Genomic DNA, 25,502 nt, shown 5'->3' on the forward strand with positions numbered 1-25,502 from the left:
CACATTAGTCTAAGTGGGACTAGATAGGGCGGCTCAATTCGCAGCCCTGCAGCCGGGGATTAAACAATGAAAGCGAGACACCTATGGAAGAAGTCCCAGACATTTTTCATACCCTAAAACAATGTTTCATCATTACCATAAAGTAGCAGTTTAACGGCTGTTTCAGCCAGGCTGCTCTGCTTAGATTATCATATTATCTTATCAAATATGTTCATTAAATAACCTCATAGAACAATTAATTGCATTTGTAAAATCCCTTAAATCAGGAGGTTTGGACAACATTGACTGCAATTGCACTCAATGTCTTTTATATTGTTTTAGATTGTCTACTTACTTTTACTGCCCTTTATGACAGTTTGCACATATAGGACGACACTGTTCACTATAACCTCATAGCTGTCTTTATACAGTACCCTATATTTATAGACTGTCTTTTAATGCATCGTGTATGTGATGGGGAGTTGCAAACTTAATTTCGTTGTACCTGTACAATGACAATAAAGGAAATCTAATCTAATTGTGTTTGCAATACTTTTGAACAAGAACATCATATGAAGCAGTATTCTGATTAACCATTAATTGTGTGTTTAAGTTTTATTAGTATATGTTCAGATCAGGCGGCCTTAAACTTGCATTCTCTCTAATAGCCAGCAGGGGGCGACTCCTCTGGTTGCAAAAAGAAGTCTGATTGTGTAGAAGTCTATGAGAAAATGAGCCTACTTCTCACTTGATTTATTACCTCAGTAAACATTGTAAACATGAGTTTATGGTCTCAATCACTAGTTTTAAGTCTTCTTCAATACAGCATGATGTTCATTTAGTAAATTATGGTCCCATTTAGAGTCAAATAGACCATAAAGTTGGGGATGCTTTCGGTTGCTACCACCGCATTGTCCGGTCTGGGAGTTTTCTGTGTTTTCGTCTTACAACTTTAACCCTTTCACAGTGTGTTTTCAGTTCATGAGAGTTCATTTTAACCTTTTTGATTGCCAGAAAATGTCTTATTCAGCGTTCAGTTGTACTTAGCTCCACCCTCTCGTGTCACTCCTGGTTGCAAAAAACAAGATGGCGACGGCCAAAATGACAAATTTGAGGCTTCAAAACGACAGTCCATAAACCAATGGGTGACGACACCGGTGACTACGTCCACTTGTTATATACAGTCTATGGCTCAGATTCAGACTATTTTGAAAAAGAGAAAAACCTAAAATGTTCCTACTGCAAACAAATTAAGAGCACAAATTAGTATCAGTCAGAACCACCAACAGTTAAAGGGACTAATATAAGGAGAATGCTAACGTCTCAGACCAATTAGGCTTGATGATCGAATGTTAAAACCTAGTAACAACATGCCAACGCTTGCAGTTTCAGCAGTGTTGGAAGGTCATGTTGTAGTCAGTTAGTAATGAATGTTAAATCTAAAGCTGTACTCATACGGGACACAAGTATTACCTGGAGACGTCATTTAAAATAATTGCAGAGGTCGTCTGTGTTCTTAATCCTGTCCTAATCTGACATCTGTAATCTGCACAATAAAAATTCCACTGTGCATTTTAACAGAACACAGATGCATCGAACATGCATTTACACATCATTAATTCAGGGTTTTATTATATTATTATTACTTTTTGCAACAGATTTGTCAGTTTTCTGCACTTTTCCTCCTCTTTGGAGTCGAACATTTTGGAGGCCTCAGTGGAAATGATTAACGGCAACTCTGATTGGCTTCAGGGTGCAAATTCAGGAGGTTCATCTGGCTGCTTAGCATGGGGACCCATTCAGAAAGAGCACGATCAAATCCATCAAAAGAGGAATCTTGAAAAGTTAATGAGATCAGTGACGTGAATGGCAGCATTTGGTAAGGGACGTTTCATCTTTCAACAAGCTCAGTACAAACTTCTTTATGTTACATGTTCTTTGAAATTTGGTCCGAGTGGATATCATGCTCTAAATCACATGACATCTGCATGTAAATGTAGTCCTGTGACAAGTGTTGATTTAGACAATTTTAGTATGACTCATAAGGTTATGCCTCACAGAAACTGGCATCAGGTTTGATTAGTGTTTGTAATGGAAACGCTACAATTACTGTTATATTAGATCAGATAATATTAGGAGGACAAGAATACACCACAAATATGAGGAATACATATGTTTGTATAGTATTACTAGACACCATAAGAAGAAAACGCTATACTTTTACTCAGGAAAAACAGAAAATATCTCAAATAAATTGAATGAATTTAAGTCTTTTGCCTTTTATTTCGATGATCACAACAAAAATACTGACACAGAAAGAGCTGAAGTTCAACAAACGGTATCAGTGTTATAGCATCTGTTTTTAATATAGCTGTCATTTTTTACAGTACATGTATTCAGTAAAGCTGTCGCTGTTGCCTATGAGCTTTTGTCAACAATAAGGAGATACTCTTCTCTGCAGAATAATTGGCTGATTTCATTATTCATTTGACATTTTGCTGCAAATGTTGAGAGCTCATTTTAACAGTAACGCCGGTGGTTCATTTTGAGCGGAATGAATATTTAAGCAATGTTGTTAATGTAGGTGTGGTGTGGCGTTGTGATGGTTGCTGGTTAATGACTAGGTTAATGAATTAATGCTGGTTGGCTTCATACGTCATGTGTGTGGTAAAGAAACTTGTTTTTTTGTATATATTCTTTTAAAGAAATGGCACTTTGTTATCAGAATGACCCAAAACCCAGTAATGTGAAACCATTTATATGATTATATTTTAAAGAGATTTATATTCTCCTATATTGATTTTATCAATGTATATATATAGCTCAATAAACTTGTCATTTAACATTTTGTTGAAGAGACCCTTATTTATATTTCTCTCCAGAGGTAGCCATTTCAACAACAGCACTGTTTCTGTATGGCCCTCTCATTCCCACTTGAAGTCTTGCCCCACAGTTTCAAAGAATTTGATATTAAATGGCCTATAAAACTCCTGCAGCTGATCTATGACCTCCTGTTCGATCTGTACGTGAGTCCTGCCCTTGGATTTGCCGAGGCAGCGCGGCTGGCTGCTGCTCTCCGGCTTCTTCAGACAGGGGAAGCCTTTGGTTCGATTAAAGTAGAAGTGCTTGTCCGTGATTATTCGCTTCAGTCCTAAAAAGTCCTGAACGCGGCCCATTTCCCCCGCCGGGTCCGTGATCAGCCGCTCCCCGCTCACAAAGTGCATCTGCGACAGGCGGAAGTACTGCAGCCAGTTCTCCAGGTGCAGGATGTACATCCCGATCCGAATGGCATTCCAGGAAGTGTCGACGAGGCCCAGGCTTCTGTTCTTAAAGGCCAGCTCATCAAACGTAGGGATGTCGGGCTTCTTGGAAAGAGTCTGTGTGTAGTCGGAGATGGCTCTCGTGACCGGGTTACGCACCACAACAATCAGCTTGGTCTCATGGGACATGCTGGCGATGCGTCTGGGTGCCTCTCTGGTGACAAAGTAGCTGGGTGTCTTCTCTAATGTGATCTGGCTGTCTAGCGTCCGTGGCATTAGTCCCCTTGGGAGAGAAAGAAAAGAATAAAACACACAAGGATGAGTCAGCAAGTGTTGTTATTTTCCTGTCCAGGAGCATTTCCATGTGTCTTTTCTGCTGGATGAGGATATAAAAATGTCAAAGTCAGAGGAAAGCAAATCCCTACTGGTATCACAAATTTAAAAACAACCTAGTATTAAGTTTAAATCAAGGAAATTCTACGCCCACCACTGTGCAAAAACTGCAGTTTCTTCCTCAGAAGATAAGAGGAGACTGATTGGAGTGCAGGAAGTCGACTATCATGGTGTCATCTGCGTACAAATAGTGTGTGTTTTGGATTCAGGCCTCAGCAGGCGTTGGTGCACAACGTGTAAAATCTTAGTATTACACACACTAGAAAATACAGTTTTATGATGTTTTCAGAGTTTTGGATGGCAAACTGTAGATATGAAGTATTACATCATACATCCAATACAGAGTATCAAATAACCGTATACCCAAAATAATCACAATGTGAATGTATTTGTTAGATATTCATTGGTGACGGGACAGCTTGTACAATCAAAACATGCATCATAATTATCATCGTCCCGCTGCCAAGATAATGGCTTTGCAAACTACAGGCAAATGTTTCTATTTGTCATATTTGTCATGTGAGTTTTCCTTCCCAGTGTAATATGTCATTCTGCTTCGGCACTTTGGTTCAATAAAACTTGATTAATGAGCGTCTGATGTTGGCTGTTGAGACAACGAATGCCTCCGCCGCAATTCATCCAATGCTTTGTTCCCTGCTTCCTGTAAATAGAAAAAGGACTGAGCTGTGGCGCCAGCACAATAACTCTGCAGTTTGGTGACAATAATTACAAAATAGTACAAGTAAACTGTTTCTTTACTTTTAGGATTACAGAGGATATAGTACTTCCATTTCTCTATTTCACAGCATGTGTATCAGTTTCTGGATTTCAGGTACGTTACCACACAGCCCGGATTATTAAATACACATTTTCTTTATTATTACTGGGGGAAGGCTTCGATTAAAACCTAACCTTTCCTTCTCAAGGTAGGGGTAGCCATAGGTTACCTCTAAAGTCTTGGAAATATTGATCCATTTAGTTTTATTTATGAATCCTGAGTTGTTGGCTCAGGTGCCTCAGGGCCACGAGGCAACTATTAATCTTTTATGAGAACAGCACCTTTTCAAGCAAACAGCTTTGCTACACACACACAAAAAAAACCCAACTTGCAGCCATTTTCCAGGAGGTGCAGAATCTCTGGCTGCGCGCTGAGGAAACTGTCTTCGTTATCTGGCTTGTCAAATTCCATACATTTCCACCAAACTCAGAGATGAAGATTGTGTAGATGAGAGGACCCCGAACGCGCCGGTTCAAAACTGCAACTTGTCATATTGCAAAACTGGGCTGACAATGTCAACACATGCAGTGAAAGGTTGCAGATGGTTCTGCTTAAAATAGTATATATACAGCTGCCTGCCTGACTATACAACCATATATGCCACTAATCTGTTGACAGCATGTTTACATATACACCATAGCATGAGGATACTGGGAATAAGGTGTTCATAAAAAAGCTAAGGATGTTAAATCAAGAGGATTTCACACTGACATGTTCCACTCACGCTGGTTGTTTTTGTTTGGATGCAGAATATAAAACTGGCTGTCCATCAGAGGAAGCTGCAATATGTGCTAACTTACCTTGAGGTACTGTTTTTTTACAGTCTCAGCACAGGATAAATTACATGTTACACGGAAGTTATGCAGCACTGATGGGACTGATAGACAAGATGGAAATAAGGGTGGGGAAAAAAACGACTGCTGTATCTCAAGTTGGGAAGCCAGAGGCACGACTGGGATCAATTATGAAAGTGTAAAGGCGGCTTAATATTAATATGACTTCATTTTTTCCTAAAGATACTCAAAGTTTTGACTTGGAAGTAAATGGAACTTTTTGAATGCACATACTCATACACAAGTCACCACAGTCACTCCCAGCTAAGTCCCATTCACATTTAGTATCTGGTATGGTGAATCAATTTTTCGGAGCGCCCCCATCTCCACAAAAGTACTCTTTTTATTATCAGATTTGATCCATTCTTCCCAATAACATTTGGAAATTGTAGAAGAGCTGTATATAAAATTCGCATCCATGTGTGCGGGGAGCTAACAGGAAGTCAGCAGAAGTATGGGAGGTGCATGATGCCCTCAACCGGCTTGACTGGAAAAGTAGTGCACATGTCCTATTGGCCCAAAAACAAAAGCATGAGGAAGCTGAGCAACTTTTATAGGAATGAATGGGGTAAACGCATTATCCAGTTGTCCTCCTTGGTCCATGGCTCATACAACACATTTTCTCTTTGAGGGACCGTCACCATGTGCAAGAAGACAAGTGTCATGTGTCGGACAGGGGTGGCGAGGCTCGCACTATAGAAAGCTTCTATGCTGGAACTGATTACCTGCTTAGTATAACATTAGCCTTGTTAGCTATGGGTTTCCAGGATGCCTTTGTCTGTCTCCATATGTCTAACAAGTCCTCTAAAGTAAATGACAAAAGAATTGTCCTCTATAGAATGACACATAATTGACATGTTAATCACAACGCGGCCAGAATTAAAGATAACAAGCAGTAGAGGACAGGGTGGATGGATCCTGGTCCATGCCCCGCAGGACAAAGGTTGGGAACCAAAGAAAAAGTCGCAATTACAAATCTGTCTGCTAATTCAGCACCATGGATTTCTCTATACACATCACATTTAATACCCATTTATCAATACCCAGCCACTTCTGGGATGCGCTGCGGCATGTCTGATGAAATCACGAGCATTGTTTAGAGTGGCCTCGATCAGCTCCAGTGGGCGTGTCCCAGCTGCACCTGGTGGAGGCTACAACTTGCACAAACCTCAGTCAGATAAAGGATCAATGAGTCACGCAGACCACACTAACATATTCAACTTTGCACCTGCACTATATCTTCTACTAGGGGATGGAGAGGGGTGATGGCAGATTAATGTATTTTGGTCATTTCGCTTAGAATTTCACTCAAATTGCCCACTGATAACGAGAATGTGTATTGAAAGCAGGTGTAACTGCAAAGAGATCAGATGTTATTATATAGTATCTTCTTCTGAGAGTAGTTCTCCCGTGAGAACTCGAAGCAAGTTGATACAAACTATGTGATGAATTAATTGCATCTTCACTATCTGTTCTCACAAGATTAGATGAAAACAGAAATATTAACAGAGCGTTCTTGTGCCGTGCATCATCTAACTCTCGCCCTGTGGCTCATTAAACTGATGCCAACAGCCTCCGTGTCCTCTGAGCTCGGTTGTCGGTTGTCCATTCAAAGGATTGCTTAACTGCAGCCAAGGAGAACAGCGTTTTTTCGTCTTTATTTTTTATTGAAATCAGGGCTATTTATGTGGGATGCTTTCATGTCAGTGGGAGCAGCCTGGACCAATGACTTCCAAGTCGCCTGTCGCCTTGGAGTGATGTTAATGAGGAGCATTGGGGGGCACGTGTATCATCTACAAACATCTATTTGAACTAGAATATTGTAGTTTTGGGGCTCATATTCAATTATGTGGTTATCACACAAATTATCATCCACACATGCGCCAGCTGATCTTAACGGCTGCATATTAACCTTTAATGGCCATATGTGATATAACAAACAGAATGCAAGTGACGAGCAGAGATTCATTATTTTTGATAAATAATTTTCTTTTGCTCACTCAAAACACACCCGGCAGCAGCAGCAGCCTCATTTATGTATCTGTTCGTTATTGAGATAGCGGGAATCAGGCTAGAAGGGGAACATGTGATACCTGAGGCAGGTGTCTGAACCAACAAGCAGGATTTTTTTTTTCTCCATGCCCCCAAGAAACTATCTGCACTGCGTACCGCAGCTGAAAGTAAAAGATAAAATTGAGGATCTTTATGGCAGTGGGTGCTTTCACTAAAAGCTGTTCCGTCCTTGCTCGGTAATGATTATTTGCACTTAGAATATCTACATGATTGTAATACCAATTGAAAATGCTTCGAGGGAAATCTCTGATGTTTCTGACACTTTAGCATCTTTATCAGTAGTATAAACAAACTTTAAAATGCACTTTAATACGAACGTTTTGCTTTGTGTGTGAACACACAAACCCAGACACACATGCACACTCACACCGAGACACACACACTTTGATTAACTGACATTTGAGTGAAGTGCCCTGATTGATTAACACCTTTTTCACTCAGAGTCAACGCTAAATTTTTCGGGGTAATTTACAGTCGTCTTCCCAATTCTTGGTGAAACTCTAAGTCAGGATGCATTACAAGCTTGGCGGTGACATTTTAATCACTCGGGGGAAAATTAATTCAGGTGTGGAAGATCAGCTCGATACTGTAAATGAGACCTGTTCCTGGTCAAATGAGAGGACACGGTTGAAAGCTAATTTGCTCTGGATGCTTCGGCATTGCATTTGATGCTCTAACTTGTGTTGTGTAAAAAAAATTGCAAATCTTAGGTGAATTTAACACTGACGTTTAATTTATCATTATAAATTCTTTGTTCCCTTTTTTTTTTGTGGGCTGCCTAGATCAGAAAACACGTGATTCAACAAGCCTTTCAGATTTGGCTCCTCTTCCTATGTCACATGCAGAACTACCTTTACGAAGATGAACCATATTTTTCTCGCAAGCCAATCAGAGCAGACTGGCGCTAAAACGGAGCGTTTCAGACAGAGGGTGAATACAGCTATATTCAGACAGACAGTATGAGAAAAATAGTGTTTTTTGAACATTAAAGGATGTAAACATGTTCTAGTAGAGTTGATGAATAATGAGGACATTGTAATACGCCATGCAGATAATGGGGGGCCATTGTGGTCCAGAATATAACCTCATACATAAAAGAAATCAACAGACAATTTAGTGACAGAGATATGTATATTCCTCTACACTCAGACCCTACTTTAACGTTTGATGATGAACTCAAGAGGGACAAATCAATGATGATGAAACATGGTTCAAGACAACAAAATACAACCTGTTTTATACACTCTTCCTAAAAATAACAAGGACTCGTTACATCCTCTGGGACGACCCATCGCGTTCGAGTACGTTGACAATGATGGTCTAGAACAGGGGTCAGCAACCTTTACTATCAAAAGAGTCATTTTTGGCCAAAAAATTAATAAAAAAATCTGTCGGGAGCCGCGAAACGTATTTGAGCCGTATAATGAAGGTAACACCGCCTATTAAGTCCAATGCAGTGGGGACCCAGGTGCAAATGAGAGACGGGACGTTGAAGAATCATCTTGAGGAGAATTGGCTGGAAGCTCTTTTCAGCAGGAGCTTCCAGTGTGTTTGTTCCGGAAATGTCTTTCAATTACTTTTTTTGTTGTTTGCTAATTTTACGCCGCAGAAAGCAAACAAATCTGTCCATGCACTATTAAATTCTCCATTTTTCTCTAAGAATTTTCTTTTTTTGAATTTGGAAACCTGTTGAGGATTGGCAAAATTAGAGGATAAGTGACACACAGTTTAGTTTACTGAAATGTTAAAACTTATTTTATTATTCAGTGTAAAGGCTAGGGATGCACCAATCCCACTTTTTCAGTCCCAATACCGATAGCGATACCTGGGCTTTGGGTATCGGCCCATTGGTATCGGTGCATCTCTAATATAGGCTACACATTTTTGCAATTGGAGAATGTAAGAATCACTCTAGGCCTACAACAATGATTAATTCAAGTTAAAATGTTAAAAAATAACCATCATTCATTTCTATATAATGTTTTGTCAAGGCCACAGTGAGCCACTTGAGACGGGCTACAGAGCCGCAGGTTGCTGACCCCTGGTCTAGAAGCTATACACTGTTTTTTGAACCAAAGATCTGAATCACATCCTTCTACTGAGTTTTAGTTTTTCTTTAACCGAAGAAGTATTGACAAAGAATTGAGACCAACAAAGAGAAAGGTTAGACTCGTGCTTAGCTTTGTGATATCAAGGCCGACTGTTTAGTAAATTCAGAAAGCCTTTAATAAAACGACTTAGCACCTACGCATCTCAACTCAGTCTTCCTCAGGGAATTTGAAAAACAAGTGGCAGCTCACAGATATACTCGGCCGGTGTCAGCTGCCAGGTGATTGCAATCAGGGCAGCTCTGGATAACTGACACACAGGTGCAGTCAAGCAGGTGGGTGTGTACGTAATTAGATCAACTCTAACAAGGCAGCAATAGGACCTTTCTCACCGCAGACATTTTGACTGGTCAAAGTAAGAAAAGCACAGGTGTTACTAATAACCACTAAGTGTTCCAGTAAGGTTGACAGAGAGCCAGCGTGCACAATACCTGAAATCAAAGCAGCTAAATGGAATTCAGCCATCAGTCATTTCCTTATTTACACCTGTGCTTTTCCTACTGTGACATTCTCAAAATCTCTTCCATGAAAAAGGCCTATAGCTTCAAGGTTAGCAAGTCCAGCATAAATAATCAGTAACATCGGATATTCACACACAATCATATTGACAAAGAATTACTTTATGTTTCGGGATCAATACTATCTCCAACATCCAGGCTCAATGGTGGCTCCGAATTATGCCAATATATTTATGGGGAAATTTGAGATCGATTTCATTTACAATCACAATCTCTATTCTAAGTTCATTGAAAGTTACTGGAGGTATATAGATGATTTATTTTTTTGAGCCTCACGGTCGGTGCGTGAGAGTTGGCAGCCCTGAGTGAGAGAGAAATAACTGCTATTCTAACAATGCCGGTCGGTAAAAAATTGATGAAATGTTTTATATTAGCTTAATCGCCCACTCCATGAGAGGAGAGAAAAGCATTCCAGCTCGTATCTACAGGTAGTTGGGGGTCAACAGTGGAAGCATGGCAGTCATTGCCACTCATTAATGAGCTGTGGTGTGCTGAAAGCTAGTCTGCATATTGTAGTGACCCTGAAAGAGCCTGCTGGCTATCTCGCTGAACAATTTATCTCTGCTGGCGCAGTGGAGGCAGGAGGTCTGGAGCCCACACTTACTTCCCTCTGGACGCTGCTATATCATTATAGAGAATAGGCTACAAACATGGATGTCTTTATTCAGCAACCGAGGTAATTCAGAACCAAGGACTCCCCATTAAACCCAGAAACACCATTCTCTTGCAGCGTGCAGCTCCACTGGGAGAACAGGCTACTCTTACTACAGTATGTACAGCCCTTCATCAGCAATACTGTTAATAAATCCCTGTAAAATTGCTTTGATTTTAGCCAGTTCATATCTGTAAATTGCCCTTGTTGTTCTATTTCACTCTTCTCACAGGACCCAAAAGGTTTAGTCATTCATGTGCGGTGTTCAACATACCGAACATTTGAATATTTTGTACATGCTGAACCAGTCGGGATGAGCACTTTCAACCCTACAGGGTCTGCTTTCACAGTTCACACAGGTCTGGAGAAAACCTCATCAGAAATCAGGGTACACACAGTCCTTAGGCAGATCTTCAGTTGGCTGTGAGTTTTGAAACCACCTGCTTGGGCTGCACCTCTGGTTAGATTTTGGCGGAGTACAAACAAGTTCTCCGTTGTGCAGTGCAACTCATTATGTAGCTGACTTTTGTGCTTCAATTTGACAGTGATCTGGCTATATAGCAGTGACTTCAGTGACAGCATTAACAGAGGACTGCATGAGACTCTGATAGTAAATCACCACAGGTGACCTGCACAGACAGTGATTTAGTTTGAAGGAGATACTATTGAGACTCCAGGATGTCAGAAACAATACCATCTACAGTAGAGTTCCCGTAGGACTACTGAGGGTGGCACTTGGGGAAATCATACAGTGTCCAAACTAGAAAGGGTCCACCCTCTGGGGAGCTATACTCAGTAACGTTCATGGCAACCTGGACACTACATTTTGCAACAAAAAACGCAGCTTGGTCAGTGGCCCTAAGCTTCAAACTATGACACTCCAGGTACCTCTCTGGCATTAGTTTTGGACATGTCAGAAATGGCGAGTCAATATATGCTCATTATACATAGTGTCTTTTCAAAATAAACTTCTTCCGTCTTCGTAGAAAGTTAGGTTGAGGCAACAAAACCACTTTTTATCGTTAGGAAAAGAGCGTGTATGATGTTAACTTGACTGACTAGTGATTTACGTGATGAGCGAATGACGTGATAAAATGTCAACGTTGACTTTTAGTTTCACATGGGACATGAACAGCCGTCTCCTAGGTAAAAGTGTTGTGTTTTTTTTTACCCATTCACCACCACCCCCTCCTACCCTTAGTGGAGTATCCTGCACTTTTTACTACGTCAGTTGCTCTGAGTGCCTTACAATGACGCGGCTGGATTTATATTGGAGATACAACTTCACGGATACCAGCTGCGCATTCTGCTCTCTCTTCTCTCTGACAGCAAGTTTATACACAATCTGCTATTTATCTTCTAATAAATATAAAAAATTGTATAACCTCAATGTTGTGTCAAATATCAATATATTTCAAGGTATAAAAACTTAAATTAGAAATGATAAATTCCAGTATCATGACAACATTATTGTTGACCATGCAGCGGTATTTGACGCGGTATTGAGAACGGGTTGCATTTTGATATTTCTTCCACAAAAAAAATAATTTTGGCCTGTTGGTGTTGCTGGAGTAAACATTAAGGGGTCAACAAATATAACAGGATTTCTTTCAGGGGCATTAATAAGTATATAAAGATTTTAGGGTGATGGTCACTAGCAATCAAAATCTCTCTCTCTTTCAAACACATAACAATTGACAGATGAACAGACTCTCCTTACATCCCATGGCTGCCAGAGCAAATAGCTCAATCCAGTATAACAGTAGAATAAAAAACAATTCTGACTGACAAACTAAACACAGATTGGGCGTTAAAAGCTGTTTGGTGCAGGGCTGTCGTATTACAGTACAGACTGCAGACTGTAAAGATCCACCGCCTGTATGTGACACTGCATATATGTAAATAAAAAAGCTGCAAATTTACGGACAGCATTCTGCAGGATTAGTTTCATAGTGTGAAGACAGGCAGTGACTGAATGAAACGCACTGTTCAGCTCCAGACAAGTGTGTCTTGTTGAACAACTTAAACTTCCAAAGAGCAGCGCAGGTTCATCAGGGATGCAGACCATCAGAACAAGTAAAGGTCAGCTTTGAATCATCTCCTTGTGAACGATCAATGAACTCAGAATTTATTACTGTCATTTCACTGTGGTTTGAACTTAAAACAGAACATTGCATATTGTCCGTTCAGGACGAGTTCTCAGTAAATGTTTGCAGCACAAATACAAAATTGTCATGCAACAAGGCTACACATGCAAAATGCAAGTTCCTTATATACAATGAAAAGAACCAGTGAGTTCATCTCAAACACCTTTTCGCTTGTGATTAATAATTACGCATATATTCACATATACATTATTAGGCATCACACCTCCATATTCTCTGTTAAAACTAAGTTGCTGCCAATCTGTCAAAAGTATAGCTGTGTATTGGCAAGAATCTGGCGATACAATACGTATCACACAGGGGTTAAAATTCAATATATTGTGATATATTCCGATACTGTAAGCAGGGCGATATATTGCAGTTAGGGCTGTGAAGTTTAACGCAATAATAACGCGTTAATGCAAAATCGTTTTTATCGTTTTAACATCACTAATTTCTTAAATGCATTAACGCAACTCGCGATTTTTAATTTGTAGCGGGCTCAGTTTTAAAGCTAGAGTGAAGATACTGCATCATATGCAACTAGAAAAACCTAATGAATCAATTGGTATCAACCATGTCATGTTAGCTCGTCGTGAAGAAGGCTAAATAACGCTCCAAACTTATGCAACATTTTGGCTGGCATGAAACTGTCATGGTCATTTTCAAAGGGGTCCCTTGACCTCTGACCTCAAGATATGTGAATGAAAATGGGTTGTATGAGCCACTGTCTGTCTGCCACGAATCTTTGCATGTAAACTATTAATTAAAAATCAATGCAATGTTTTTGAGGATCACAAAACATAATATTACGATACTGAAGTGTATTGATATTTTCTTACACCCCTAGTTAAAAGTTCATTCATGTTTTTACAATCCGCACAGGTCATCCAATTACCCAACCTATCAATTATAATGAATCAAGGTGTATTGTGGCAACAGGGTATTACTAATACAACAGTTGAATGAGTTGGAGGATTTCAGGCAACACTGATCTGATTGGGATTTAACTTAGAAACCATTAATCACAACGTGAAGTGTTTCTGCTGGGGCACAGGGATTTAGAGAATGGCCTCTCCCTCCCGCCGGACAACAAATGTTTGCCATTAAGGACGAATAATGAACCCTGGCCATTGAACAATATGCAGGCTCACAGGCTGACCATGGAGAGGCCCGAATCAAAGCATCCATTACATGTGTTTGTTTGGTCTCTGGAGTAATTTAACAACAAAACAGTCGCACAGTAAATTATAAGAAAAAGTCTCCTGGGCTCTCATTGCCGGTGTGTTATCACAGTAAGCAGCATGCCGAGTAATGATTGTCGCGGTCCTTCGCTATACACTAAAAGCTTTGGTTTCAAAACAAAAAGGTGACATTTTCTAGAAGAAATAGATTAAAACTTTTTATCTGAGGAACTGCCAAGTGAAATAATATCCAACACACAGTCATAACATAAGTTAAATTACTTGTGTCCTTATCTTCAGACTGAATTAGAGCTACACAAAAACGTGCGTCAACAGTCCTATCAATAAGGGAACGGCAAATTAATGCTGAACTCATAAAATACTATGCAAACACCATACAAAGTTGGACTAATATACTGAAGTATTGTGCTCTGGTTAGTAAACACTTATTAAATGAGAATCCTGAGAGCCTGTCATAGCAGCTTCAGGGTAATTGCTTTTTTGGACACATTAGTATGTTTTCAATTGGAGCTTTCAAGTATTGTTTTTTTTTTTTTAGCTTCCATGATTTAATATTTTTAGCAATCTTTCTGTTCATACTTTTAGAAATTGACTTGGGGAAATTGCGTTTCATACAAGCCATTTGTCCTGAAATGTCCTGAAAAGGCGATACCACACACTGACTTGCTTCCCTGCTGTCCAAACCCATTAACAGCTTGTATTACTCAGGTAGACTGTGCAGAGAATTTTTTTTCTTATGCTGCGTGATTCTCATAATGGCTGTGCCACTGCACTTCCTAAAAATGTCTCCTTCCTCTATTCTTGATACGGCATAGATCCAGTCTCCACTGGAGAGGCTGCTCCATTATTAAAGTATCACTCACTTAGATTACAGCTGTGATGACATCTGATCATTAATCACCAGCAACAGAGGCCTGTCGCCTTTAAAGTCCATTAAGAGTTAACAAAGAGCGGTCCAGACGAATACGACAATCCTGCGGCCAATTCAGCTAGGTGAGGAACAGAGGTGAATAACAATTCAGCGTTCGGAAAATCAAGCATCTATTTTTCTAATTTAATAGAAGACAAATTGGTTGGAAATAGCAGGCTGACTGAGCCAGATGTCTTGCAGGAGAGAATTCCCGGCCTATCCTCAGCCACATAATAGAATCAAAACATATTCATAACAGGACAATACAGCCTTGCAATACTGGGAAATAAATTGCATGATGTATTTGACCTTGAAGCAAAACCTATTTAATCGCTGTCATTTCAACACTGGGCTCTTGTTTTCCTTGAAATAACAATTATTCATGGTTTGGTCTGCAGAGGGAAATGACTGACACTTGCTCTCCTTGAACGATAACGCGTTGAATTGAGCCGAGCTACGAGCTGTCACATTAACATGTGACACCGGAAAGTATCCACGGACACTGAAATGAAGACAGGGAAGCCTCTGAAATCTTAAAGTGCACATGACGATTACTTCTAGTTTTGTGTATTTTTTAATTTACAGCTGCTGATTTTAATTGATGAACACATTAAGCATCTTTGTTAAGGCTTTTTTGCAACACTGTCATCTGTGTGGCAGCTACAACTTTTTTTTCTGCTCTTATTATTGACATAAAATGCCCTTCGTGATAATAACATTGTGACATTGTAAATGTCTTAATCGATGACGGGCGTATAACGTCCTGGCCCTGCACACTTCCTCTCTATTATCACCTATTTGTTCAGTTTTACAGCAGCATCTTAATTGACATAAGTGGAGATTTCTTAAAGTTCTTTCTGGGTTTACACGATAGCCCTTCACAATGTGACAGTCAAGGGTATTTATAAATGGAGAGCAGACAGTCCACACTGCTTTAGTAGTTCTACTCTTCAGTTAGACGGTGGGAAAGTACAAAAGGAGACAGAATGGTGGAGACACAGGAGGGAAAGCTCAGACAGGATTTGATCCCCGGTCAGTAGGGAGTGACGCTCTGGGTTCGCCGAGGGGGGAAAGTTAACAAGCTGACAATCTCTAAGGATGAGCTAAGGATCGCTGACTGCTGGATATTTCCAGAATCGCAATGTCTTCAGAATGATAGTTAGTTTGATAGTATCGTCAGGGACTACTGAAACCCAAATGGATTTTTTTTTCGCTATCTTCAATGACAAACCTGTCATCTGTCATTTATGGCTTGACCTATAGTGACTTTTTTTACCACACAAAAATGCAATATATCACCAATGACTTCATCATCTAAAAGCTAAAAAAATGGTTTTGCTACCTATGTTTTTGAGGATAACAACTTCTGTCCAGAAAGTGTTGCATTTTTGTGCTGCAGAAGAGTTGTAGGGAGTTGTTTGGGGTGGATGATGTGTGTACAGGAGACTGGGGTTTACATCCTTAGTCCTGTGTTTGGTTCAGGCTGCTTATACACGTCATGTTTGTCCTTTAAATCAGTCTTCACTTTTTAATATTTCATCAAGTCATGCATCTTTCTCCAATCTTAACCCAGTGATTTGAGTTGCCTAAACATAACCATAAACATGTTAATTCTTCTGTGGTTGACACAAGTGGATATATATTGTAGGGGAAGTTAAATGTGGTAACAGATTGATTCTGTATGAACAGACCACTACACAAGGATTTTGCATTATGTTTATTAAAAATGTTTCTAAGTGACATTATATTGTCAAAACATATTTGCTGTTGCAAATTATTATTACATAAATGCAATTTTATGAGACAGGGTTGTTGTTGCCAAAGCTCAAATGCAACTAATTTCCTAAAAAATTAAATGGAAATACAGTAATTAGCATTTTACACATGCCTGGAAATGATGTGGTGCATTTAACCCATTCAAACTATAATCAACAGCAATGGCGTGATTATGGCGTTAATGTGGAAGTTGGGTCTATAGATACACTGGAGTTTGTTTTATGTGCAAAACGGGGACCATAGTGCCACTACTGGACAAAGGGGACCTGCTGTTAAAGTCAAGATTCATAGACAAGAGTCTACAGCTATAGCTCCATGCTAGCACTTCTGTGAGGCTGTACTAAGGCACAGTCGCACTTTGAGCTAAATGCTAACGTCAGCTTGCTAACATGCTCAAAATGGAAATGCTAACATGCTGATACTCACAATTGATCTGTTGATGGTGCTATGGACAAATTAAGGGATCACCGAAATTATTAAAATTCATCTTGAGGGGGACATGAATGTGTGCAAAAAAAAAAAAAATCATGGTAATCCATCCAATAATTGTCAAAACATTTCAGTCAAAACCACAAATGTGAACCTCATTGTGGTGATTGAAGAAAAGTCACGTAATCACTTAAGTTAATAGGATACATCCTCTGGACACCATGAATGTCCATTTCATGGCAATCCATCTAATAGTTGTTGAGAAAATTCAGTCTAGAATAAAGTGGTGGACCGACCGATTGATGGCTAATAAGCAAGTGGTGCCAGTTGTGAAAGCTGATTGTATGATATTATTAAAATACCACCATCAAAGTTGTCAGATTGTCACCATTGGTTGTTTAATTGGTCCATAATGTATGCATGATCACATTATTTCCTGAATTATTCTATTAACGGAATAAAAGCACCATGTCTCAGACTGGTCTCATCGGGAAACATCTCAGAAAGAGTTGTTTTTTAATTAATGTTAACCACCACATGTCTCTGAGCTGCACTGCAATGAAGACAGCTCATTAATAATGCAGAATTACGCCTTACGATCCCTCGCTGTATAATGTGCAGTTTTCTGTGTTAAATGAGAACCATCTAACTTTCTGTCCTCATCAACCTTTCTGATGATACTGTTCCAGAGCTCCCTGCCTCCCCGAGCCAATTAATGTGGACCTGGAGAATATTTGTTGCTGCAGCCTCTCATACAATTTCAACCCTTCTCAGGGAATCTACTGGAAGTGCTTCTGACTCCTGTGAAATCAATAGAGCTGAGATGCCCTTTTAAGTCTTGATGGTGTATAGCCACATGTTTTTGTTTGATCTTTCTGATTCTGTGGAGGATGGCAAAAGTGGTGAGAGAAGTGCAAGGAAATTGGTGGCAGTGAAATGTCTGTTTTATCAGGTCTTGTATGGTTATGTGAATACCCTCGCATAAAATAAATGAGGCCACGTGTGTGTTCTGTTCAGGAAGCACAGTAATGAACACTGCACCATTTTTCTTCGGAGTCTAAATGATCTGTCACGTGCTTAATGTAACAGGACAGACTGTAGAACAGTCGTCCAGTGCGCTGAAACGGACTAAAGTTAATTTGGTGTCACATGTTGTATGTTTCTCACTGTCCAACAGCCAATCAAAATGAATTAAAATAATGTTTTGAAATGTAACATGAATGGTGCTCCGGAAAAAAAGTGTGTAGATTGTTTTTTTTACAGAAAGATTAGTGCTGAAAATGATCAATGAATCAGCTTGTCCGTTGTTATCTTGCGATGACACTGGCAACTTGCGTTCAATGATGAAGACCATGAAATGAAAGATATAGTGGAACGTATTTCAACACACTTGACAAATCCCAAGGTCAAAAATAGACTTTCATGCTCAAATAAATTAGTCAAATTAACCTAAAATTAATCATGGGCAATTTTAATAATCAATTAATCACTGAATTCATTCATCAAGTAGCGGGCATGCAAGGCTGTAATGTTCATTACACACTAGAAAGATTAGTTTGCTACTAAGGGGAACTCAAGTTTAGATTGTTTTGTCAAACAAGGTCAAGACTGAACCTGCATGATTCAGCCGTAGAGTTACCACATAGGATGCTAATGTTTACGCAGTCAGTATGCTATGAGGGTATTAACCTCTACGTATGACTTTAGACTGATGGGATGAGGTCTTTAGTTTCAGAGACATCTTGTCATTAACTGAAATGGAAAATTAGGTGTGTTGGTGGCGCCAATCAACAAAGTAATCAGGATTCCTCCTTTGGGGATCATGAATATTTGTACCATATTTAATGAAATTGCAACCATTGTCCAGGAATTTGACTTCAGACCAACGTTTTGGGGCTGATTGACTAACACTGCCATCTCTTGTTTTATGATTACACTTTTTGATTTTTTGACTAATTATAGAATAAACAATAGACATCAGTTTTGTTTCTTCATAACTTTTATATATTCATTAATCATGATCTATTTTTTACAGTTTATTTATATGTTCTGTACACATTGTTTAATCTTTCTATGACTTCTAGATTACAAAGGAAACATCTCTCTTTTTGTTATGTATTTTGTATTTCCTCCCAGGACTTTCAGGTTTCTGTTGTATTTTATGGACTTGAGGCTATATTTCATGTCTCCTTTATGTTTTTACAATGAATGTAGGTGTAATTATCTTAGGTGTTTGTGATTTGGTTGTTTGTTACAGCCTGTGGATTGAGTACAAAAGATATTTCTTTGTATTGTAAGTTTAACGCCTGCAAAGGTCTATGGTCGAAATGTTGCCCTCCCACTAAACTTAGCACTATTTGTGTGGGCGAGTTTACACTCTTATTTTAGCATTCATTGACAAAAACATTTAAACATGTAATTTACAGCCCATTCGTAGACGGATAGAAAGGCCAACGGATGACTTGTGCACAAAGCAGAGCAACACATGTAGAATGTACAGATTACATTATGATCCTCCTTACATATTTTATTAAAATGCGTTTATCCAGACTGTATCTACATTTACACCTGCTACTAATAGCCTCTACCTGTCCACATTGAGATCCGATCGCTCTGTCTAGCTCAAACAACCAAACGGTCAATCCACACCAGCCAACCCGCAAAAATATACGTTAATCAACCAACCGAACACAACCCGACCCGCAAACCTCCAACTTTATGCATTATAGTAGCACGATTGTCAGGACTGAGGCCAGAGACGAGGACTGAGCTCACTGTGTGTGTGTTTGAGAGAGAAAAAGGAAGGGAAGATGGAAGGTGGCTATTGCACACAATGTTTCTGTAAGTTATTAATAACTTATTTGGAACGAATCCGAAACGAATTTTTGACTGAATCCGTGATATTTTTATGTAAGTGTACCCGAACGTTGTGGTGAGTCGACCTGCGCATCACTACCACCCATAGGCCTAGTTGTTGCATGTGGATTGAAAACAAAATTGTAAATACACTTGTGTTCAACGTGGTCTGGCCGTTCGGATCAAAATCCATCCTGGTCAAGCACGATCTGATTGCAATCCAATAACCCAAAACACATTTTAATACAAGGTGTAAAGGGGGTGTATGTATGCTACTTGCTATAGAGATGAATGTGACAGTTAATCAAAATGGAAAGATACTTTATGTGACGTGCTGCCAACAACCCAAACATTGTGACAGATAATCACTGAGGGCCAGTCCAACACAATGAATACCACTCAGCCACTCGTCAAGTTGAATAACAGCTGCTTCAGCCTGAATTAAACCAGCCTCTGCGTCCATGGTATTGTTTAAGTATCTTGAATATATGAACTGTCAGCTTGTGACAAGTGTGCAATATTCCAGCTTTGTAATTGTGGCATCATATCAGCGAGGGACCTCGATTTATCTTTGATTAAATTGAGAGTGACATAGAAAAAACAAAATCAAACTTCTGTAAAGCCCAAACCTCTGGGCGTTTATGTGAGGTAAACGGTTGCTAATGCATCATTAAGCTGCATTAAGATGGCAGATTCATGCGAGGGAAGGTTGCTGGTGCAGTGAGTGGACTAATGGTTGGGGCAGGACGATGTCTGATGTGTTGATGTCTGATCTGATCTGTTGGAGGGATAGAAAAATGCACCACAGTTTATTCTTTCTGCATCCTCTAGTCTGCTGTGTTCAGATGTTGAACTGGTGCTTGGTTAACTTCTGTTGCTGCACTGTTAATAAAGAAAGGCCTATATATGTACAACTGACTCCATTACACTGTGTCTTCATTAGGTCTCCTGTGTGCACGTGTAAATTAATCAACACTTTCACCACTGACAAGGAACGTCCTCTGGGTCCACATTAAATGTCTTCATTTGCTGAGGTTTTTTCAAAGCTTTAGCTCATTCTGTTAAGTGTTACAAAGAGCGACACCTCTCGTTTGTGAATGCTTCTAAATCAATTTCATTTGTGAAATACACACAACAATAAAGATTAACTGTCTATAAAGTAGCCCCTTAGGAAATTTTACTTCAGTGTTTAAAAGCTCCTTCCTGTGCATTCAAGTAAAATGACATCCCAGTGTAAGCTTGATAACCAAGAATAACCCATGGAAAAATGAAGATTAATATCAGAAATTGCAATTAAAAAGAGACCTTAATAAACATGCAAATTATTGAACAAGTGTTTGCTTTTAAACTTCTCTCTGGAGTGTTTTTGTGGCTTACATTAATGCATCTGTGTAATATTATAGCCTCTGGTTCATTAGTTTGAAGATGAAAAGGACTGTTTCGCTTTTCCGGACTATGGTGCAGCTTTGAAGATAACTCTATTGTACAGACAATCTGTGTGTGTGTGTTTGTGTGTGTGTGTATTGTGGAGTACACTTCTTTCATACTGACATTATATAGGCCTCCACTGCATTAATATTTAATTCTGTAAATGTATTTTCACTCAGGAATTAACGGTCTGATAGGACAAGACTGACTATGAAGTTTAAGTTAAATCAAACCCTTTCTCTATGTGAAGTCACAAATGTAAAATAATGAACAAATCCAACCTTTTTTTTGTACTTTAAGGACTGATTGAATCTTGTCAGCTCTACAGGACTTTCACTTTAGGAAACAGTTTGATTTATCTGAAATGAGACCCAAGAATCAAACTGGTGTAGTGATGTGTGTGGGTTTGTGTGTGTGTGTTGGTCACAACATTGTTGGGGCAAAAGGTTAATTCATTAAAAATCCTTCATTGCAGAAACTGGGTGTAAAAACAGAGCTGGTATTTCAACCCAGTCTCACAGGAAGGCGTATAAATTGTACAACACTACACGGACATTTTGTGTGTCTTGAGGGCGCATTTTAAACTTTTTGTTGTCATTTCTACGCCATGCAACAAAACTACGGTAACGTTCGCAATTAGGTTTAGACAACAAAACTAACTTTAGGAAAACCATTATGGTTGGACTTAAAATAAATACGTAAACTATGTAAAATACGGATACAAACAACGTAACATAAGTACAGAAAACACGTCACGAAAAAACACATGACAATCGTCACTAACATAACTTACAAAACAAAACACCGGTCTCGAACACTAGCCTCCTGGTTAAAAGTTGTGTTATTGTTGTTGTACCCAATCACCTCCCCTCCCGCCCGCTATAAGTAGTCTTTCTCGCTGTTTATTCTACGTCACTAGCTCTGAGCGTGGAATATTTACACAGATGCATTTACATTACAGTCAGTACAGACTACATGTCGTACAAATAACACGCCAAAAGCAAGAAAGGCTGGGTATTTTAACAAGTGTACCAAACAGGGCCTACCATTTGCCAATTAAGTGAGTTTAAACACTTCAGTCTCAACATAAACACACACTGATGCTAAGAAATACAATTTAAATATGCACATCCTGTAATTAAATCTTTAATAGTTATTGAAAAAGCAGAAAACTCAGGCTGGTATCAAGTATGTGCATGTCTACTGAGATCTGAGCAAACTATCAGCTGAGCCGTGATGGGCAGGTACTCATAGAAACATGCTCGAGAACAGACTTCCTCACTTGTTTTTCCATGTTCTTGGAAGCATCGCTCTGTGGTCTGTTCCTGCCACACTGGTGGCATTGTGGGTATGTGAGCGGAAATCTGCAGGCAGCTCCGGCAATCAGACATAATGTAACACAACACCATCGAGCCTTTGTGGAGGACATTTGCAGACTTGAGTGCGACGTTTTTAGTCACTGCGCACTCAGTTTGGCAATGACCTTTACGTTTTTGTGAGGAGAGGAAACTTGAAACTTCCTGCTTCAATTTCAGTTCAACAGAACAGAAAATAAAAACAACATATCTTGTCTTCAGATGAAATTCAACAGGGATGGATAGAAAAATTGGAGAAGAGGTGACAGAGCGAGATACAGAGACAGAGATGGGTGGTGGGTGGTGGGGGGGTGATGCTATGAGCCCCTTTTGCCTTCACCAGCCTACGCAGGAACATGTTGTGCCGTGATGTAAGCCTGTTTGAAGTCGGCTGGTAACCTGAGGGCTGCCTGTGTCATTCCTGCTGTTGGCTGTGATTGTTGGTGTGCACTGATCAGCCTCATGGAGCTGTCTGTTCAGCACCATGGAGCTCTGCTGACAGCTAACATCTGCAGCTGAAAAATCTGAAAATCATATGGACTAAAAAAGTCAAATCAAACTTGTGAGCTTAGGTGTGATATGCTGCTTATAGGCATGTGTGTGTTATCCCCACCAATGTGTATGTTCACAATACAGCAAAATGTACCCCTTAAATTTAATTATAGGCGACTGAGAAGTTATAAAACATGTATATGAATTGACAAGTGCCTTGGACTATATAACCTTGCATCCATACTAGTGAGAAAACGATTTAAATGAACATCTGGAAATGGAAGTGTCTACACCAGGACCTCACATATCAGAGCAGATGGGGGACTGAAGTGAAAACAGTGCATCTATGCAGACATATATAAAGGCAAGTGCATGTGAATTAAAAAAATGCATATTAATGCTTCAATGTTTCTTTCATTTTTTTTAATTATTTGAGGTGTTTAAAGAAACATGGTATGTCCACAAAAACCCTCATCAACTTCTACCGGTCCACAATAGAAAAGCATCTTAACTGGATGCATACTGGTATGGTTTGGCAAAATTACATCATATGACCACAAACTCCTGATGAGGACAGTGAAAACTAAACATCTAAAATTATTGGATCACCGTTGCCACAGTTACAGGACATTTACACCACCCGACTGCAGGAAGAAAAGCTCTTTGTATCATGCAGGACACAAGTCATCCGGCATATACACTTCACTGAACAGTAGCACTAAATGAATGCAGAGCTGTGGATTGTTTTATGGATGGTTGTTTTATAATTTTAATCTCAGGTATTGTCTTATTTATTGTAGTATTTACCAACTGTACTATTTACAGATTTTAAGGGCTGAGAGAGAGAGCCAGGGTGCAAAATGCATTTCATTGCATTTCACTGTACACTGTATTTTTTAAATGCATATGACAAATAAACTTGAAACTTGAACATGTGTTGCTCACCTGTACCAGTCAAGCCCTCTGTCATAGCTAACATCTGCAGCACTCACAAAATCATACGGACTAAAAAAGTAAAATCAAACTTGTGCGCTTAGGTGTAATATGCTGCTTATAGGCATGTGTGTGTTATCCCCACCAATAGAAATGCTGCCTTTGTATGTTCACAATACAGCAAAATGTACCCTTTAAATTTAATTATAGGCCACTGAGAAGTTATAAAACATTTATATGACTTGACAAGTGCCTTGGACTATATAACCTTGCATCCATACTAGTGAGATTTAAATGAACATCTGGAAATGGAAGTGTCTACACCAGGACCTCACATATCAGAGCAGATGGGGGACTGAAGTGAAAAAAGCTGCATCTGTGCAGAAATATATAAAGGCAAGTGTATGTGAATTAAAAAAAATGCATATTAATGCTTCAATGTTTCTTTCATGTGTTGCTCACCTGTACCAGTCGAGCCCTCTGTCATAGTTTCTGTCGAAAAAGTGCGGCTCTGTTCCAAGTGCGCGCACATCTGGATGTATCCGGATGAACTCCAGCACCGCCCTGGTGCCTCCTTTCTTTACGCCGACTATTAACGCGTTTGGCAGCTTCTTATTCCCATACTTTTGCGCCACACTCATGTTTCTCAACTTCATGTCAGCCCAGTGGCTTCCAGACATACTTTGGTCGCGTGTATCACTCGATCCTTGCCGGACAACAGACTCATCCAGATGTGATCTGACTTCCAGAGACGCGCAATTCTCCAATTTCCCAAGAAGTTTCTTCCCTCCTGCGTTCTTGCTCGGCGGTGGGCATCTTTTCCCCTCTGACAAACCCTGGTTTGTCATGATTGTGCTGCGACAGAACATGACACTATAGCACAAATAGGTGCAGGACAGTGACACGGTGAATATGAAGGCGAATCTGGCGCTGAATCTGTTCGTAGATGAGAGGAACCTATGTGCCATGTCTCCATGGGTTCAACGCGCTGCATGGCTTTCCATTAGGAGTCTTCCTCCTCCTCTTCTCTTGGTCTGCGGTCGGAGTCTGGCAATATAATGTAAGGTTGTAAAGAAGTCAGACAGACTGGCATATACGAGGATAGGGGTGGCTTCTCGGAGAGGCATCAACTGCGCGTAAGGCGCATTATTCCTTTTTCATAGGCTGCTGAAAGTGTGCGAGAGAAACTTGGAGCAGAATGTGATTACAGCAGCTTCCGAGGGGAGGAAATGGGTCAGTCCTCCTTTAAACAAGTTGGGCTTAAGTAGTGTGAAGTGAGTCATTTGGATCAATTAACCGATGTCTCCTCCTTTAAAACGAATCCCAGAGGAATTTGACGCCCATCTCTATCCTCCTTCTCCTTGGTGTCGATTGAAAGAA

The 25,502-nt window shown here is 39.7% G+C and overlaps 1 protein-coding gene across 1 annotated transcript; it reads right to left on the bottom strand.

Moving 5' to 3' along the window:
* Nucleotides 1–90: 90 nt before the first annotated feature.
* hs3st2 (heparan sulfate (glucosamine) 3-O-sulfotransferase 2) lies at nt 91–25,502 on the bottom strand. Its single transcript, XM_074656025.1, has 2 exons — nt 24,585–25,502; nt 91–3,522 (listed from the first exon to the last, which is right to left on the bottom strand). The coding sequence occupies exons 1-2, from the start codon at nt 25,088–25,090 to the stop codon at nt 2,904–2,906; spliced, it is 1,125 nt and encodes a 374-aa protein (XP_074512126.1). The 5' UTR covers nt 25,091–25,502; the 3' UTR covers nt 91–2,903.

The sequence above is a fragment of the Sebastes fasciatus genome, chromosome 13, assembly GCF_043250625.1.
Source record: "Sebastes fasciatus isolate fSebFas1 chromosome 13, fSebFas1.pri, whole genome shotgun sequence".
Taxonomy (NCBI): domain Eukaryota; kingdom Metazoa; phylum Chordata; class Actinopteri; order Perciformes; family Sebastidae; genus Sebastes; species Sebastes fasciatus.